Source organism: Dicentrarchus labrax, unplaced genomic scaffold (assembly GCF_905237075.1).
Source record: "Dicentrarchus labrax unplaced genomic scaffold, dlabrax2021, whole genome shotgun sequence".
Lineage (NCBI taxonomy): Eukaryota > Metazoa > Chordata > Actinopteri > Moronidae > Dicentrarchus > Dicentrarchus labrax.
The window spans coordinates 5,772,788-5,789,321 of record NW_026136705.1 but is presented as its reverse complement, the minus strand read 5'-3'; the positions used below and the strand labels follow the sequence as shown (position 1 = coordinate 5,789,321).

Sequence of the window (16,534 nt, the reverse complement as noted above, 5' to 3'; positions counted from 1 at the left end):
AGCAGAAATCAAAGTTTGGGGGTCAGGTAGGAGGCCGGGAGTAGAGGCCTGCAGCCCCACCAAGCAGATTGCCTGCTGCTGTGCTGACTGAGGACTGCTGCACACAAAACAATGAAAAGTGTGGATTCCCGGGGCCAAGGGCCTGCGCGGTGGGCTCTGCACTCCCCGAGCAGGCCCGGGGAGAAAGGAACGGCTCAGTCAGCAGGCCGGGGCCACTGGAGCGATGAAAAGATAATTCTACCCCCCCACCGCCGCTGGACCTCATGCGGCGTCAAACCATTTGTGAGCAGTGACACAGCCAGATTGGGCCGAAAGGATATGAGTGGGAAACTTCAAAACCTGCTCATGTTTCTGCGATCGTGAAAGGATTTGTATAACACATTCAGATTTGATGGACTTTCCCATGTTCACTCCGGACAGCCCTTTTTTGTTGACATGTTCAAATAATGAATCTCTTATGTGTAGGATCCCTTTTTCCCCCCCTGCTCCTGAGTCCTGTTTCTAGTTGTCGGGTAGGGATGCTGTGCGGACCATTCCATCGTCTGTCCCAAGCTTATGGAGAACCGCTGACTCGCTGGCTTCCAGGAACCAGGGTGAGTGCTTCTACTTCTCGTAGGTCTGCGTTTTACCTCATAACAACTGTCGTAGCTAGAGACGCTAACTGTAAACTTGGTGCAATTACTACGTTAATTTAGCTGTTTCTCCAGGACTGAGACTCTGTATCTGTGACTGACAACGATTATGTGATAAGAGGTTTTCACAGTACAATGAGATGTGCACACAGAGATAAGCCATTATACTTTTATGAAATGACTGCACTTATCAGCACATTATCCAGTATAATTTCTTACAACTTTGATGTCAAATGCAGGTACTCAAAGATAATTTAATGTGACATTTGTCTGCTTTGATTCTGTTTGGCGGCCATGTGAAAGATGTTCCTCTGAAGTCAAAACTGTTACCAGATAACTGAAATCTTTTGGGAAAATCTTCCCATCTGACATTAGCACACGGCTTTTCTCAGCAAAATTAATTACATTTATGTTGGAATTCACTTTCTGTTCTCCCAAGCTTTAAAGGTTATGTTTTTATGAAGTGACAGATGAAGCACCTACACTCGATTTCTAGCATTAAGTGTAAATTCTTGCTCTGTTTCAGGTGCTGAAATGGAACATATACTTTTGATTCTTTTACTCTTTACTAAGGCTTTATCAGTTGGAGCTCAATTCAATGGATACAACTGTGACGCCAATTTTCATAGCCGATTCCCCGGTGAGGACCTGACACAGATTCATACTTTTTGTTTCAGAATTACTGGATGGAATTTACATATGATTATCTAACTACGTCCATATTCCAAAGAAAAGATAATTCATTTTTGTGATTTTAACAAAATTTTACATCATGGTTTAGACTGTAATCTAACAAAATGTTGTGTGTGTGTGTGTGTGTGTGTGTGTGTGTGTGTGTGTGTGTGTGTGTGTGTCTGTGTGTCTGTGTCTGTCTGTCTCACAGCGGAGAGGGACATCAGTGTGTACTGTGGGGTGCAGACCATCACCCTCAAGATCAACTTCTGCCCCGTCCTCTTTTCCGGGTACACTGACACCGACCTGGCCCTCAATGGTCGCCATGGAGATGCACACTGCCGTGGATTCATCAACAACAACACCTTTCCCACTGTTGTGATCTTTAGTATCAGCCTGGCCACGCTGGAGTCCTGTGGCAATTCCCTGGTGGTAAGAGGAAAAGGATTTTACAGTGTTACTGTTAGCATCACACTGCTGATGATGGAGTTGTTAATTATTATCAGAAATATCATTAATCAATCAATAGTGTTTGGAAAATACAATTAAAGGAGTGGATCATGTAAAGTTTGTGCAGTAATTTAGAAATAATCCAGCTGGAATTAATTTATTCTGAATGGACAAATTAAACAGAATGGATTTACTCAATCACACGTTAACTGCCAATTCAAATTAGTTCTAACAATACAAATGTAAAACACTAACAATATTCAAAAATAAATACATCAAAAATAATAATAGAAAATATCACAATATTATACCAAAATCTCAACATTAACCTCAACAGTACTAACCATGTATTTACCAGATATATTCAATTCAGAATCAAAAGACTAATAGAATCACAATAAACATAAAATATTCTATTATAAAATAGGCCATTAAAATGATAAATTATATCTGTATCTGTATCTCTATCTAGATCATTCTTATTCCCTCATACCTTATTTCAGTGGTTCCCAACCTGGGGGTTGCCAAGGCTTGACGGGGTGTTGCAAGACCTTCTTGATTTTAAGGGGTGTAAAATATATATATTTATAAACACAGTAGGCCTATATATCAGCATTACATTCATTTCTGTGAAGAAAATGTAATGAACTTATTTTTAAAGTTTAGATTATCATTTAAGACCTTCACAGAGCCTTCACTAAATAAATATATATATATATATATATATATATATATATATAATAAACAGCCTTATCCTGCATTAGAAAAGTACACAGTTAAAACAACCATTGAGCTGAAAAAACAATGGCCAAGCATTAAGTAGAAGTATTGTTAAAATATAGAAAATACATAATACAGACAGAGAATTTTATAAAAAGTCCCCAAAAATGTCAGTAAAACTCATCTCTGATCAATATTCACAGGAAATAATGTGCTCAAAATTCATTGGTACAGGTGATGCATTACAATCTGTGAGCTGCCTGGTTGCCCTGGCAACAGTCAATGTACAACACTTTACGGGCGGCTGTGGCTCAGAGGCAGAGCGGGTCGTTCCTTAATCGGAAGGTTGTGGGTTTGATCCCCGGCTCCTGGTGCCACATGTTGAAGTATCCTTGAGCAAGATACTGAACCCCAAAAAAGTGTGTGAATGTGTATGAATGAGTTAGTTTCTGTTCGATGGACTTTGCCATCACTGAGTGAATGTGTGTGAAAGGGTGAATGTGGCACGTAGTGTAAAAAGCGCTTTGTGTGGTCGGAAGACTAGAAAGGCGCTATACAAGTACAGGTCCATTTACCATTTAAACAGTGTTTAATCAGCTGTTTGGGGTCTGGCTCTAACCATCTCCATCATTAAAGCTGATATAATGTAGTTTACTGTGGAGAGTGGGTAAGGTTAAATAAGGCATGCCTCACAGCTGTGTCATCAAATGACTCACAGTCTTAGATGACTCTACAATTATCTTTACAACATTTTGTATGCTAACTAATACCAACTGAACATATACATACAAACTGAAGCTGAAAACTTGAAAAACAGCAGAAAAGCCTTGCAGCAGTTTGCTGAAAGAAAGATCTGATATGTCTTTTATTTCAGCTGGCTGTCTCGTTGACAGCATCCATGTTTTTGATGTTGACAAGCTGTGTTTATGTTGCATGGGAATGAAGTCCAGCACTCGTTATTTCAGTGAAGGGGCTCCTGTGGGATCCTGGAGGCCCTGTCAGGATGATGAGCAAAAAACAATCCTTAAAACAGTTTAACTGGAGTTTAAAGCAAATCTGTGCTGAGCGAGCTGTCTCCCCATGTTTTTGCTGAGTGTAGAGCCTGATGCAACGGGACAGTTTTTGACGGGTCCGTTCTCAGATAGGGAGAGACTGAGTTGGGGATTAGTGAGGTGCATTAGTATGCTCAGTGGCATGGCTGATGGTATCAACCCCTGTCCAGCTTGCCCACAGTGAGATAATGGTGTTCGGTTAGCGAGCCAGGAGGAGTGTATTACCCACGCTCATGTTGTTTGCTGCAGGTCTCCACGGCTCAGGGACCAAACGCTTATGGGAACCTGTCACTGGTGCAGATTGGAAACATATCAGGGTACATCGACACACCGGATCCCCCCACCATCATCAGCTACCTGCCAGGTCTACTGTACAAGTTCAGCTGCAGCTACCCACTGGAATACCTGGTCAACAACACACAACTGGCCTCGTAAGTCTCACTCACATTATCACTTCCACTTTTAGACAAAGGATAAACAACCTGCGTTAGAAACAGTGACATGTAAAACTAATCTTGCATAATTAAGAAACATTGTGACTTAAAGCTGCAGTAAGTAATTTTTATAAAATAATTTTTGGTCATATTTACTGAAACTAAACTCACTATATCCTGACAATAGTACACGAGACAGATAATCTGTGAAAAAAATCAATTCTAGTGCCCCTAATGGTATTTGCAAGAATCCACCGGTCCTGAACGAAAATGACCAATCAGAGCCAAGAAAGATAGTTGATTGTTGAGTCTCATTTTTAACAGATGCTTCGGGACCCTGGGAAACTTTTCTTCCAGCCTCCAACCCAAAGCGTCTTTATATCTTTCTTGGCTCTGATTGGTTGTTATTTTTTAAATTACCTACTGCAGCTTTAAGTTCTGAAGTAAGGATCATTATGAAATTACTGCCAGCAGAAGAGGTGCAGATTTTGCAATCAGTACTGGCCTACAGACAGGCAAGACAACTACGCTACATAATAATGCATTTTGATTGAAGTATTCCTTATTCCATTCACTCTAAATTGGACTATGTCATGTCTTCGCTATCCTAGAAAAAAAGATTTCGCTTACAGAACACTACTGAATGATGTGCATCAGAGGGGATTTAGAAAGCTGATTAATACTGCCACTCTAGGCTGTGAATGAATAATCCATTTTCACGCTCTGCTTGGAGTATGATCTGATCTTGCCTTGATCTTTACCAGGGATTTTTTGTTGTTGCTGTTGTTGTTTTTCTTTTTTGTTTAGTTTTTTTGTTTTGACTCGGTATGTTTAGTTTGTTTTTGTTATATTTGGTTTAATTGTATGCTGTTATCTATGTCAAAATGTTTTCTTGTTTAGTTGTGTACTTTCTTTTGTTGAGTACCCCCTTGGAAACGAGATGGTACATCTCAAGGGGTTATTCCTAATAAAGAATTTCCAACAAAGGGTAATGTATTCTGAGACACCACAAGAAGCAGGATAAAAATTATGACAATTACAATTACTCAACATGACGCAGGGTCACTAAATTGTAATTTTCTCAACTTCAGAAAGGTTTCAGGGCTTTTTTATATTATTATCATCCAGTTATTGTGTCCATCCAACCAGTCAATGGATCTGATGGAAGAAAACAAGTACTTTTTCAGAACAGATGTATATAGGAAGGCTAAATTCAAGTTACTGATTAGAAGTCAAAGTTAAAGACTATAAAAGCTTGTCTAGACACTGTATGATTTATATATGGTGTAAAGACATTGTGTGTAAACCACATACAGTGGCGAAAGAGTACTCCTTTTAAGGTGCAGCAAGTGTGTTCTTCTTCATCAATATTGTGCATATTAGTAAATCCACATCTGTTTGCTTTGCTTTGATCTTCATTGAAGGTCAGCAGCTGCGATATCAGTGAAGGACAGCAACGGTACCTTCGTCAGCACGTTGAATCTGCTGCTTTACAATGTAAGTTCACATCACATTCAAAATCTGTTATTTTGCTGCACTCTGAGCTGAGGCTGCTGCACTGGAGACAAAGCTACACGCCAAAATGTGTGGGGTTGATCTGCACCTTTTACATCTGCAACTCTAGTCATTTCTGAGAATGAGGATACACGTTTGAGACAGGAAAAGACACCAATAACTGAGAAAGCCTTTAATGCACCTCAAGCAAAATTACCTTTAATAATTGGAGTAATTGGAGGTGATTATACTCAATTATCCACAATTTATTTCAACCTTGTGCTAAATTCACTGAAGTCAAACCAGTAAATGGACTGCACTTATGTAGCACCTTTAGTCTTCTGACCACTCAAAGCTCTTTACACTACAGGTGACATTCACACACATTCATACACTGATGGCAGAGGCTAACATGCAAGGTGCCAGCTACTCATGGGAAACTAACTAATCCCATTTGCACACACTCATTTCGTCAGCAAATTTGAGTTCAGTATCTTGCTCAAGGATGTTTCGACATTGAACTGCCAACAGCCAGAGCCCTTTTCTATAAAAGTAAACTGACGACCCCTGACTAAGTGACATATTTTATAGATATTTAATATTATTTTGACATCTGCACAATAAAACCAAACAGTGAACGGAAACAGTGGAATGTGTAAAACGAAATTTTTTTATGAATTTTGAGCAGATTATTTCATTTTCTTTCTCTTCAGAGATATAGGCCTACTGTGTATATTTTCATTTAGTTTTGTTACACACATCAAGAAGGCCTTGTGAGCCCCCCCAAGAAGTTTTGGCAATCCCTTGTGGGGGTCCTGATCCCCAGGTTTGGAACCACTCTCCTAAGCCACGGGATTCTACAGAAAAAAGATGTTGGATATTCATGAACTGTAGTGAAACTGAACAAATCACTCTCAACAGGATGTCAGGAAATGTGCTGAAATACTGTTGTGATTCATTTACAGGACTCATCATACATTCAGCAGCTGTCCATCCCCATGGCAGGACTGACCCTGAAGACGCGTGTGTTTGCAGCTGTAAAAGCTTCTAACCTGGATAGGAGGTATTCACTCAACATCTATACACTCTCTAGTCTGAGAAAATAAATTTCATACTAAACTACAGCTTTAATTTGAAGCCCTCAACAGAGGCAGTTCACTTTGTCATCCACTATCATGTGTCTTCTGCTAAATTGTTGGATTATTATAATGGAAATAATGCAATTAGTGAAAAACCCACACAATACTGACTGTGGCTGTAAAATGTCATGATATTGAGGTTATGTAGAAGCAGAGAAGGGACTTCTGACACAACTTAAGCTACAAGGTGCACAGAGAAGGGGAAAGATGGTTACAAGCATACATAGAGAAATTGAAAATCAACAATGACAATTTCTCTGTGAGAAAAAACGTATTATTATGTTATATATCATTTACTGGATAGTAAGGGAGGAGAGATAGAGAGGGGATGACATGCAGCAAAGGGCCACTAGTTGGAGTCGAAACCATATATATGTATATATACACATGTATATATGTATGTATATACTGTCAATGAGTCAAACCCATGACCGCTGCAGCAAGGACTCACCTAGCAGAACTGGCGCCCCATGAAAAAGTGTGATAAAGACAATAATATAGTATATTATATATAGTAGACAATATGTACAATATGACCGTTACTTTAGATGTAATGTGTACAGGATGGGGTGGGAGTGAGGGTCAGAGGGGGTCCCAGAACTTGTTGACCAGGCCAGCAGCAGATGGGAAGAAGCCATTCTTGTGTGGTGTGGTTTAAAAAGAAGTGGCAGCACGGTTGCAACTGTCGCAGGTTTGAGTCCAGCAACTTTTGTTGCATGTCATCCTCTCTCTCTCTCTCTCTCTCTCTCTCTCTCTCTCTCTCTCCCGTATCCTGTCTGCCTCTTCACTGTCCATACCCAATAAAGGCAAAATATAATCTTAAAAAAACCTCTAGCAATGTAGTATAAAGGACAACTGTATTATCCCTGATGGCCCACAAGCTGAAACACATTGGTCTGACAAGAAAGCTGTTCTTCAAGTGTTGCTGAGTTTTGACTGCTTCTATATTTATATATTCTTTAAAATCTCTTAATACTTAATTTCTAAATAAGACTTGAAAAACAAAAATAAAAAACATCTACAAAAGAGTATGAACATTAAAATAAGCTATATATACTCGCTAAGGCAGGGTTAAGCCGTTAACTGTGTCACCTTGTTCACCTGAGAAGCAGTTTTAGGACCAGCTGCTCCCGTTGATGATACATAGAGGGCAGGGCTGCACTGTGTGAAAACCTGGTCTTGAGTCTGATTTGAACCTCTTCATTGATCTAAATCAAAGTCTTTTTAATACTTGCAAATAGTGAAAATGCATGAAAATCACATGGTACAAACACTGTTGGTCCTAGCATTTTCTGATATAAAAACAACAACATTTAGGTCATGAAAGGGGATGTAAAACCAGGACTTCCCATCTGTGGGCTTTCATGACCTAAACATGTAATTCTGGACTGCTTTCCTCCCCATTTGGGCTTAAATCACAATCTAATGTAATTAATGAGTGACGATTCCCTGGTGAACAAATTCTTAAGGGTTTCCATGGTCAGCAGCAACATTTTTCATACTTCTGGCATTTTGTTTGTCGGACAGACGTATCTCCCCTTTGGTTTTGACTCAGAATTAATGATGTGAAGTCTTTGTCTTATGATCATTCGATATTACCCATAGCAACCAATACTTCAACTTTGTTAAGGTCAGAGAAAGATGGTGGTCTCAGTGGCAGATCATATTAAATATTCACGGCCAGAGGGTGGCAAGAACACTTTAAGGGGTGGCAGAAATCTGCTGATTTAATCACAAACAATCACATATATCAATATTTGCTTGGAAGAGCCAAATCAGTACACAGTTTTATTTACAAATCTTCAGACATTTTTACAAATTAATGTCTTTTTTAATTGAACTTAAAGCTGCAGGAGGTAACTTTTTAAAAAGTTTTTGTTCAAGCCCATTCATGCAAATGCCATTAGGAGCACTAGGAGGAGCTGAGGCGCTTTGAGCACAACAAGCGAAAACTGTGAGTTGCTGAGAAAAAATCAAATCTAAATGGATAAAAAGCACTAAAGGTAACAGGAAAAATATTGTTTTGGGGTGAACTGTCCCTTAAACCACAGGGCTTTTGTTGCCTAAAACTAGTTACAAGTGGGACTGGCTTTCTGCATTTTGTGCAACCACCATCCACTCTGACCATCTGCCTATGACTCATACATAAATGTAAGGCTTTATACACTAGAAACAACTTTGCCAAAGAACATAATCTAAGAAGTAATGACTTTTTCCTACAAAACATAATTGGGAAAACAAATTAGCAGTATATAAATGTAATTTCTAGGAGTCAAAGAAGTAATGTCTCATGATGGTACAATCATTTTGGTGGCAATCTTCTCTTCAGCTACCAAGAAAGGTGCCACAAAGTGTCAGAGTAGCTCTTTACATCTACATGAACCCATTTGCATTGAAATGTCTGAGCTCTGAACTCACCTCATCTTTCATGTTAAATAGATGGAATATTCTAATGGACTACTGTTACACCACGCCCTCTGGAAACCCTAACGATGACCTCCGCTATGATCTTTTCTTTAGGTAACTCAAATTTGAAAACGGATCTACATTTCTGTTCAGTTCTGACATTTCTCTCACTCTAATCCCTACAACACTTTCTGATTTTCCCTCTCTGAGCCAGCTGTGAAAAAGACCCCCAGACCACTGTCTTTGAAAACGGGAAAAGCCAAATGGGCCGCTTTGCCTTTGAAGTGTTCCGCTTCGTGAAGCATAAGAACCAGAAGATGTCCACCGTCTTCCTGCACTGTGTCACCAAGCTGTGTCGGGCAGACGACTGTCCCATGCTCATGCCAGTGAGTCTCATAAAGCACACCTTCAAACGTAACATGACAAACTGTCAGGATCAAATACTGTTTTATTATTTATTTTATAATACTGTATTCCCATTTTGTTTTACTTTATACTACACTATGTATCGGAGGGAAACATGGTACTTTTACACTCACTCACACTTCTACACTCAACAATTATGATTACTAGTTACATTGCAACTTTTTATATCCAAAAAACACATTATCACCTTATTAAATATGATTTATATTTTTCAAATTCTTCTTACATCAATAATAATGATCAAATATTATAACAATATAACACTGTTCTGCATGAGTAGGGCAAGTGAGGGAGAACGGGGTTGGTTGTCACACTATTTACTTAATAGATTCCCTTTCAATGTATAATGGGACTTTAATGGGGAATAATGACCAACCTAACACATCAGCTGCATCGAAAGAAAATAAACAGGAATATCATTCCATTTGTTATCCTCATGTAACAATAGCAAGAACTATACAAAGAACAATAATACTCAACTCATTAAATCTCCATTAAAGTTCCTCACTTTAATTGAAATGAGATAAGAAAATAAAGACAATGTGACAAGCATACCCAACTGGGATTTTTTGCTAGCTGAGCTAATAACCACATGCCTAGGAAAGAAAAACCAAGCTAAAAAAACTAATCCAAACTAGCTCTCCCTTTATTGGGAATTTTATAAACCCATTGTGTAAAAGCTTAGAAGACACAGACAGAAAAGCAGGATATTTACACTTTGACAAGAAAGACATACATTTTTTTAAAGCAAAATCTAGGGAGCAAGATGGAATGAATGTGACCGCCATCCCCAACTGTGATTCTTTGCTAGCTAACACCCAAAAAATATCTAAGAAAAAACAGTTAATATCAAAACTAGCTGTCCTTTATGGTAATATTTGTTTTGTTATAAACCTATTGTGTGAATTTTATCCTAATTCTTCACAGCATTACTGAATGAATCATTGTACAAAACTAAAACTTAACCACATGTTTCTCATGGCATGTATCTCTTCAAAGTAAAACTCAAAAGTTCAGGAGAATGTCAGATATATTGGATGTCTGATGTTATTACAGGGCCTTCGACTGAAGTGACTGTGTGATTGCCTGCTCACGTTTCCAAACACTGCTTTATTGGTGCCTAATTGACAGCAGCTGAGGACTGCCTGTAATCCATTTAAGTGTTCAGGGCAGAGCAGCTGCATGATATAATCCTTCCTTCACTCAATACACTGTTCCCTCCTCCCGCTTTCATTTTCAATTATAAATGACTCATAGTAGAGTAAATGGAGAATAAAACATCTTTCTAGTATCATATTGTGGAATAATAATTCAAATCCCAAATCTCCAACCATTCATATATCCCATTTCATATAACAACATAACCCAGAAAAGCACAAAACACAGTTTATAAAATGTAAAATAGGCAACATTAATATTAACCATGCAACGTGTGCCTCCTTATGACAACACATTTGTCTCTGAGAAACCAAGTATATATGTGCCTACTGTGATATCACAAGAAAGTGGAACACATCAGGGGTGTTCCATGCTGCCACCATAAGTCCATGTGTTTTTTTTCATAGATCTGTGGCAGCAGGAGAAAGAGAGACGTCTCAGAGGGGAAAGAATCAAACAGCGCATCTGGGAATGCTGTCCTGACTGCCGGGCCTATCATCACTCGGAGTGGTACAGTTTGATAGCACTTCTCCTCCTCAGTTTCCCACCAACCAGTCAACCATTATCCAAACAGCACTGTTACTGCATGAGCAGCCTTTTCTTCCCACCTGAAACATTATACTCCATAATTATGCTCCATAAGCTCTTTTAATTCTTTCAAATTGTAATTTTTTTTGCTGTGATTCATAAAAGTCCTACAAGCTGTGTAAGTCTACACTGATTTCCAGAATGGATATAATTATTATAAGGTACCTGAGTGTGTCAAACTTGAGGTTTGGGATGTTGACTGATGGTGAGAACTTATCTGGGCGACCTAGATTGCCAGAGAGCCTGAAGGCATCCTGTTGACTCATTTACTGTACAAGAAATGAAGAATACACATGTAAAGTATACTGTAATGAATACAATGCATTGCTGTTACCCTTAAATGCCCTCTGCCTTTTTTCCACAGATGAAACACCAACCAACAACTCTCAGCTGGGTAAGGCTTCACATTCTTTCCATAGTGTGGACAGGCGCTTTTAAATGTGGTTTTGCTTTTCAATGATATGGAATTCCCTGTGGACATAAAAACACAAAATCGGCTGTGGAAACTGTTGAGACATGTGGCTACACATGACAAAATATTTTACAGTCTGCTAATTAACTGCTATTTTATACTGGTATATATTTTTTCGTCATATTTGGTGAAACCTCCAGTTTATACTGACAATAATACATGAGACAGATAATCTGTGAAAAAATCTGGTTCCTCTGGCTCATTCTAGTGCTCCTAATGGCATCTGCAAGAATTCACGAGGCCCAGACAAAAACAACCAATCAGACCGCGAAAGATAGTTGACTGTTGATTCTGATTGTGATGAAAATGGATTTCTGTATACTAGTATTTGGCAGTATAGGGTAAGGAAAAGTAACTGTAATCAATGTATTAAAATTACAACTTATGGTATTTCCTAGTAAGTTGTATTTACCTACTGGGTACATGAATTTGGGTACTTTATCATTAAGGATATTTTTACCATCTAGTTTCCACGTATGTTTTTATGTGCTTACTTGATAATAACTTCAAACTTACCATCCTTTCCATATGGGAACTATACTAATACATAGATACTGTCTAGTTTCCTAGTAAACACCAGGTAATTTGCAGACTGTACAATAAAGCGTTACTCAAGAATTTTTATTACACATATTTATCATGCCTTAATTGGTAGACAAAGCAGATTTTCTTTTAAAAATGCAGAAAAAAATACAGAAAATCTGCATGACATTTGGTATGTTAAATATCAGATGTACATTGGATAATATTATTGAAATTGAAGATGTTCTGAATCCACTCGTCCCAGTCATTTGATAGAACTCCTTGTAGTTTTGTGTGAGAGTAAAAGCCTAGAAACTGTAATCAAATGTATCTTATCCTCTCCTACAGTCTTATGTCCTATTATCCTGTGATGAAATTGTTTATTTGCACTTCAATTAGTTATTTTGCTACATAACATAGAATGACTATTGAAAACTCTCACAGAAACTAATGCATTCACACAGGTGGAGAGAGCAAAAGCAACAGACATTTTTCACAGCAGCCATTTTGACATGAAATAGTAGGGCTTTCTTGAGTCCTCTAGGACAGTAACCTGAATATTTTTGGGCTGTGGACAAAACCTTGGGCTTGGGAAAACAGTGATCAACATTTTTCTCTATTTCATGGACCAAACAACTAATCGATTCATCAGGAAAATGATCAACAGATTAATTGTAGATGGAAATAATCAGTAGTTGCAGCCCTAGTGGAAAGAGAGCTGTTCTTTTTTTTTCAGAAAAAGAACAGAAATTGTTCCTATGCTCCTAATGCAGCATGTCAATTTGACTCTAATGTCAGTGAAGAATTGGTATCTCTGCTGTTATGATAGATTCTCATTTCAACTGACTGTTGATAGTTTGATTCCTGCTGCTTTGGATGGTTGAATCATTTTCTGCTTTCTAATGCACTGCGGCTGAGCTGGAATATGTCAGCGTGACATTGAAAGTTGTGTAATCTCTCTCAGGAAAGAGAAAAGCAAACTGCTCAGAACATTACCAGTAGCTATGTCTGTATGGAGGGGGAATTTTTTTTGCATTCAAGTTTAATTTGAGAGTAAGTATTGAAAAGGCGGTAGAAAAATGAACAGATTTGATTGTTTCTTTGTGTTGGTGCCGCTCCAGCCCATCTGAAAGCTCCAGTGTTTCAGATGAACACGGTGACGAGCGCGCTCATCTCGGGCATGATCATCCTGGGCGTCATGAGCGTTTGCTTCTTCATCTTCTCCCTGACCCTCCTCAAAGGCAAGAGTACTCCTGTCAGCACCCTGTCTGGAGTCCGTAACCCAGCCTTCAGCTGAACGCCCAAACCTAGCCCACTGCAGACGCTCCCCCACGACTGACAATGCTAAGCGAGGGGCAACAACACATGTGACAAGATGTTTGTGCATGTAGTCATTTTACAGGAGAATAAAAGCTAAAAGTTGATTTAGAATTTTTTTAACAGGCCTGTACAATGTGCATTAGTGTAGACTTTTTATATGCTGTTCTGTACTTTGTGTTTCGACCGTTTGGCAAGCTATAGGTCTCAACCTGCATGTTATTATTGGTCATGCAGCTTTAACTCACAACTTAATTCAATACCTCAGCTATACAGCTTTCATTTGCAGGGTATAGGATCAATTGCGAAGCTTACAGTACATATTAGTATTACATAATCTGCTGGTAAAACTCACACTTCCTGAATCCTGCTAAGAGGTCGAAATATAAGAACACTTCATTGAGAGAAAGGAAACACTACTATGTAAAATATAAGTGATTAAATGAGCTCAGCCTCAGGCTTTGGTGTTAAGCTTCAAGTTTACTTGACATAAAATCTAACTTTTAAAATTATATTGATATAATAATTGGAATAAGTGTTTAATTTATTAATATTGCTACATATTAGAGGAGTAGTCTTTATATAATGATTAATGAATTGATAGGTCTGTTCTACCTAAATGTGTAGTTCACTCACTCACTTTAAATCTTTTATGCAATGTGGCAGCAATAAACCTGTTTGTTAAGTTTCATTTGTACATGTACCCTATGTAATTGTGTATAACTTCTCCCGAAATGTGTTCTTAAAATGCCATTGATGATCTGAAATGTGCAAATATTGTACAATTGTGCATATTGCTAATTGCACTTTGACTTGTGATTAAATATTTCTAAATATGCTGTATGAATTTACTTAAACTCCACTTGGGAGTTTCAGCAGGGGGATGACAATAAGTCAGAGGTTCTAAACAACATGTGTAACATTTAGTAGTAATATAATATTCATAGGTATGTTTTCATTAGTGTGCAATTACCTGAAGAATTATAATTTCGATACCTTAGAATGAGCCTTCTATTTTCCAGATGCCACAGGTCGCCTTCCATGGAGTCCGCCATGTTGAACCACCATGTTTCTACAGTAGCCCAGAAAGGACAAACCAAACACTGGCTCTAGATATAGCTGTTCGCTTACAAACATGGCCAGAAACTTGACTACCATAGATGTGTACATCACTTGTTCACACCTCATCTTTGTAGGTCTCAGTGCTTTATAAGAATAGGCAGTAGACAATACTGCTCTGTTACTGCTCAATATAGCCTGACATCTCTGTAGGAATCTAGACGCCTCCTTTATTCAACTAGATCACCTCACATGCCCTAATCCACATCATACACAATAGCTATAATAATCTTTATTCAATCAGTGCAAATATTAGAGGATTCAGGGGGATTCAGCTCAGAGAGATCATTACCTTCTAAGTAGCTGTTTGGCAAATCCAGAGGAGTTAGAGATTAGAGTAGCTTACTTTGTATCTTGTTACAGTGGGGATCTGTAACTACAGAGGGTTGAGAGTATGTAGGGTTTACTCTAGATAAACTCTATCAACATTACACTATAGCTCATTCTCTTCAGCCAATGGTTGGCTATTCAGTGAAGTAATCTGGTCTAGTATTTAACTAGGACAATGTGATAATTACTGGTATTGCGTTATTTGTAGATTTTTGTTGACGTTACGTTTGGATTTAAGTTTTAAAAGTGGTCATAATGAAGAAAACATGTAATAACATATTTGACACAGCGTACAGAGATAGCATTCCTTATGGGTCCACAGTAGAGCAGGACAGAAAGAAAAGAAAGGCAAGGTCACCAAGTTAAAGTTATCAATCAGAGACCTACACCCACCATTATCTTCAACAAGAGTAATTGAAGGTGAAATCGCTTCTCACATGTTCCTTTATGTAAATGAAAGCATTCATGTGTCTGACATTTATTTTGGTGATTATAGTGCAGATACTTAAGTACACGCTCAGCAAATGACAGCACAACTTTTTTTTAAAGGAATGTAAATTTGAGTTTATTCTCCAAAAGGATTTTTAATGTCAACGTATTGTTGCCACACAGGACATGGTCCCAATATGACAACTTGGCGTGCAAATCCATGAAACTCATCCATAAAAAAGTTATTTAATTGGACTTCAGATACGGCCATGGGTGTTCTGATGAGGAATTGTCATCTTTATCTGCCGTAGCCATCATTCACTACCGCTTAGTTCAAGTTGAACTACCAAAAATGCAACAAGCACTTTGAACTTGACGGACTACGACGGAGTATTAGGGCCATTTTGGGAAATTACGAGAATAAAGTAATAATATTACGAGAATAAAGTCATAATATTAGGTCTACAAGAATAAAGTCGTAATAATACGAGAATAATGTAATAATAATAATAATACAAGAGAAAAAGGCGTTTTCATGAGAAAAAAGCTTCGATAGAGTTATCAAGATCTGACGTGACCGGCTCAACCAATCAGCAGCCTCAGCCTGAGCCCAGCAGCCGCTGTTTGTCTCAGTCCTACCGTACAGTCAACAGGTAAACTAACGTATTGATCATTTCGTCGTTAAACAGTTTTGCTGGCTGAGCCAACAGGCTGAAAGTTCTCACAAAATTACTACTTTATTCTCGCAATATTACAACTTTATTCTCGTAATGTTATGACTTTATTCTTGTAATGTTACGACTTTATTCTCGCAATAGAAGGACTTTTTTTCTCGTAATGTTACGACTTTATTCTCATAGACCTAATATTATGACTTTATTCTTGTAATATTAAGACTTTTTTCTCGTAATGTTACGACTTTATTCTTGTAGACCTAATATTATGACTTTATTCTTGTAATATTAAGACTTTTTTCTCGTAATGTTACGACTTTATTCTTGTAGACCTAATATTATGACTTTATTCTTGTAATATTAAGACTTTTTTCTCGTAATGTTACGACTTTATTCTTGTAGACCTAATATTATGACTTTATTCTCGTAATTTTATGACTTTATTTTCGTAATTTTCCCAAAAAATTAAATACTTTTTTTCTTAGTCTGGCCCTAATACT

General features: G+C 38.0%; 1 protein-coding gene across 1 annotated transcript; it reads left to right on the top strand.

The window, feature by feature from the left end:
* The first annotated feature begins 398 nt into the window (after positions 1-398).
* Positions 399-14,318, top strand: zpld1a (zona pellucida-like domain containing 1a). Its single transcript, XM_051401604.1, has 11 exons — positions 399-593; positions 1,159-1,272; positions 1,516-1,736; positions 3,776-3,957; positions 5,385-5,457; positions 6,420-6,517; positions 9,033-9,113; positions 9,214-9,385; positions 10,991-11,093; positions 11,536-11,565; positions 13,287-14,318. The coding sequence occupies exons 2-11, from the start codon at positions 1,167-1,169 to the stop codon at positions 13,460-13,462; spliced, it is 1,242 nt and encodes a 413-aa protein (XP_051257564.1). The 5' UTR covers positions 399-593; positions 1,159-1,166; the 3' UTR covers positions 13,463-14,318.
* The last annotated feature ends 2,216 nt before the right edge of the window (positions 14,319-16,534 follow it).

Bases quoted from the DNA above. Each gene is read 5' to 3' on its own strand.
- zpld1a (XM_051401604.1), top strand. From the start codon at position 1,167: ATGGAACATATACTTTTGATTCTTTTACTCTTTACTAAGGCTTTATCA. The intron at 1,737-3,775 runs GTAAGAGGAAAA...TGTTTGCTGCAG, and splicing joins CCTGTGGCAATTCCCTGGTG to GTCTCCACGGCTCAGGGACC. The intron at 6,518-9,032 runs GTATTCACTCAA...CATGTTAAATAG, and splicing joins GCTTCTAACCTGGATAGGAG to ATGGAATATTCTAATGGACT.